Source organism: Salvia hispanica, chromosome 6 (assembly GCF_023119035.1).
Source record: "Salvia hispanica cultivar TCC Black 2014 chromosome 6, UniMelb_Shisp_WGS_1.0, whole genome shotgun sequence".
NCBI lineage: Eukaryota > Viridiplantae > Streptophyta > Magnoliopsida > Lamiales > Lamiaceae > Salvia > Salvia hispanica.
In genome coordinates, this window is record NC_062970.1 from 32667208 (window position 1) to 32670594 (window position 3387).

Below are 3387 nucleotides of genomic sequence, written 5' to 3' on the forward strand. Positions count from 1 at the left end.
TTCTGGATGAGTGGCTGAGATTGCATTTCAATTCTCTCAATTTTCAATTAGGTTCATAAATTTCAACCTAATAAGAGCAGGTACTCAGTAGAGTATGAAATAGTAGTACACAACATATTTTTTAAAATTTTCTCATGTAGTACAAATTTTTAAAAATATTCATGAAATTGTTATTCCGTGTTAGCGATGCATGATTCGATCACTTGTTTTGAAGCAAAGTTATCAATTATGATATCTGATTATGCATGTCTAACTTTATTCGGAAATACAAATAGAAAACTGCTTACTGATCAATCAACTGTGTATTACACATAAAACGTAGAAAATGACAATTCTTTACAAACCCAAATATCCAGAAACACGAGCATTCCCCAATAGCAATGCCATTATAGTGGCTAATAACAACATATATAAATAAAAAAGGACATCAATGAACGGGGCAACCTTTAACAACAACAGCAGGTGCGGTGGGACACGTGGCCAAAGGGCAGTGGTCGTCAACATCCAATCCCCACCAAGAAATAGAAACATCATACGACTGCAGCGTGAAGTAAATGACCACACCCATGAACGCAATCCCAGCACTGATCGCCGCCGACATCACATAAGCATACCTCGCCCACCACTGCCGGTGCACCCGATACACGTATATGTTGAAATATATCCCCACCGCACCCCACATTATGTAGTTCACCGACCTCGCCGGCGGCATGCTAGCCGTGCCGCCCAAGATGAGAGGCACATTGATCAGCCTCAGCCATTTCTTCTCCGGATACTTCCGGCTGAGGAAGTAGGCCGGCAGCGGCGCCACCGTCCCGACCAGGAACCACCAGTTGAGCATCCCGTACACGCCCTGGCTCGTGAACATCCTCAGCGGGCCGATCACGCCCCATATGATGGACGCGTTGTAGAACACGTTGTCCCCCGGGCACGTCCAGGGGCTCCCCTCGGCCAGCGCGGCCGTGTCGCAGATGTTCTCGATCGTCTCCAGGAGCCACCAGGCCGTGCCGAAGTAGACGGAGGAGGCCACCACCGTGCCCGCCAGCTGGGCGATGAACATGGATCTCGGGGGGATTTTCATGTAGTGGCCTAGTTTGAAATCGGAGAGGAATGTCAAGGCTTGCGCCATGCTGATGTAGCCGTAGGTCTTGAAGGCGACATTCGCAAGAGGCCTTCCCGGGTATATGTAGCCTATGATCATCTCCGTGATCACATTAAGCCCGATTTGCATGTTGGTTGTGGCTTGGATTATGCCTACAGGCAGAGTGAACATGAACGCCATCGCGCACGCCATGATAAGCCCCCACCACGGCAGCTGCAGCTGTTTGCCGAAACCTTCACAAGCCCAGAGAGACATCACAAACACTAGAGCGAGGATGGTGTGAAACCACCACGCCGGCACAGATCTATAGTTCTTCTTCATCAATTTCGTGTGCACATCAAACCTTGCATTGCTCTTTGCCTTGGACCATAGTGTCCAAATAGTCCTACACCATCAAAACATAAACTAATTACAAAAATGGTACTACTCCTACTAGTAGTAGTATTTTATTTTGATTGGCGACTTACTTTCCATGATAGAGAGCGACGTGGACGATGGTAGCGGAGAGCATAGCGAACCCGATGCCATAACTGAAGGCGAAGAAGGTACTGACGTGAAGCTTGCTGTATGCTTTATACCCGGCCTCGTCGAAGGAGAAGGTGGCCTCGTTGAGGACGCGGGAGATGTTGTATTTGTGGCCGGTGTTGTCAAATGTGGAGGATGAGAAGAAGGGGAACTTTTGTGCCTGGTAGACATTGTTGAAGTAGGTGATGGGTGTCATGACATACATGACGATCACGAATCCAACCATAACGTTGATGATGGCGAAACCCGGGGTGGCGATTGGGTCGCCCAGGAAGTTGACAGTGGCCCAATCCAAGGCGAAGGACCCGATCCCCATCCCGTGGAGGCCCGACCCGAGCTGCTGCATCAAGATGGAGTCCTTCCATATGTAGCAGAGGACCGAAATGGATGAAATAGTGGGGAAGAAGTAAGCTGGGATGACATAGTATGCGAAGCTTATCACGAACACCATCACGAAGAATTGCAGCCGTGTCATCCCTCCCTTCTTCCTCACATCTTCTTCGTGCAACGTTCTTCAATTCATAACAATAATTCTATATTTATACTTTTCATTTATTTATTTATTTTTTTTAAAAAAGAAAAATTACCTGAAGAGAGAGATTGAAGTCATGTTCCCAGGCCACCACATAAACGGTGAGTCCACCAGATATCTCCTAAATATCCCAGCCCATCCATACCCAAGCATCTAATAAAACGAATTACTGTAATTATATTAAATAAAAACAAATTATCGTAATAATTTGATTCAATCTTGAACCTGAGTAGTCTGGACTAAGAGCCAGGCGGCGAGGGGGTGAAGAGGGCGATGGTAAAGCGCCTTGACGATAGTGACAATATTAAGCGCGTAAACACCTCCGGCGCCGCAGTTGGCGAAGATGGTGATCAGCACGTGCTCTTTGAGGCTGAAGGGGCCGGGATTCAAGGAGAAGGACCACGGCGTCATCGGAACCGTGACGGTCTTCGTAGGCAGCACTCTAGCCATGAATCTTCCTATGGGGAGCGTCACAATTTGTGCGGCAACAGAGCTAATGCTAATTTGGTTTTGCCTGTAACCGAAAAATTGGTTGGTGAATGAAAGCAACACGCACGCTATTATGCCCAGGAACCATGTCCGGAACGTCAGCGCCACCACCGTCGGATCATCCGTCGCCGGCACGGTCAGCCGCACCTGCTCTATCGGACAATAATCGTCCACGTCGTCTTCCACATCTGAAAATATTCAATAATATTTATTAAATTTCAATTCAAATGATATAGTATGTGAATTGGCATCCAATACCTTCAATTTCGAGATTGTGGCGAGTCAGCGGCTTTGCGGGCTCGTCTCCGGCGGGCTCGCGGATGCCGCCGGACATGATTATTGTGCTGAGATAAACAAATTGGCAAGTCCCTCAGGGAAAGTGTGTGGGCGTATGGAAATGTAACTGAATCAATATATAATCGGAATTTGTGGAACAGCTGTCTAATTCAGTTTAATATCAGTCGGCATGGGTGAAATTAGGAAGAAAATTGTCTACATTCACTCTATTAAAACTTTACTGTATGTTACAATTCTCTAATTTGGAGAGGATTCGGACCATTATTCTCTCTAATTACTTATTTTGATTATTTTCATTTATTACATACTATACTACAAATCATAATGGTAGATTTCGAATTGATTTTATTTCTTAAAATACACACTCAAACGTTGCAGAAAGCATTTTTGGATTTTGATTTTTTATACATTTCTGAGCTATATTCATAGTACTTATATGGCT

General features: G+C 45.7%; 1 protein-coding gene across 1 annotated transcript; it reads right to left on the minus strand.

The window, feature by feature from the left end:
* Window positions 1-266: 266 nt before the first annotated feature.
* LOC125196984 (oligopeptide transporter 1-like) lies at window positions 267-3002 on the minus strand. Its single transcript, XM_048095665.1, has 5 exons — window positions 2907-3002; window positions 2385-2836; window positions 2215-2312; window positions 1570-2139; window positions 267-1487 (listed from the first exon to the last, which is right to left on the minus strand). The coding sequence occupies exons 1-5, from the start codon at window positions 2980-2982 to the stop codon at window positions 428-430; spliced, it is 2256 nt and encodes a 751-aa protein (XP_047951622.1). The 5' UTR covers window positions 2983-3002; the 3' UTR covers window positions 267-427.
* Window positions 3003-3387: the final 385 nt, after the last annotated feature.

Coding starts and splice junctions, on each gene's coding strand:
- LOC125196984 (XM_048095665.1), bottom strand. CDS start 2,982: ATGTCCGGCGGCATCCGCGAGCCCGCCGGAGACGAGCCCGCAAAGCCG. Junction 2,837..2,906: donor CCACAATCTCGAAATTGAAG/GTATTGGATGCC, acceptor GAATATTTTCAG/ATGTGGAAGACGACGTGGAC. Junction 2,313..2,384: donor TCTTAGTCCAGACTACTCAG/GTTCAAGATTGA, acceptor TCGTTTTATTAG/ATGCTTGGGTATGGATGGGC.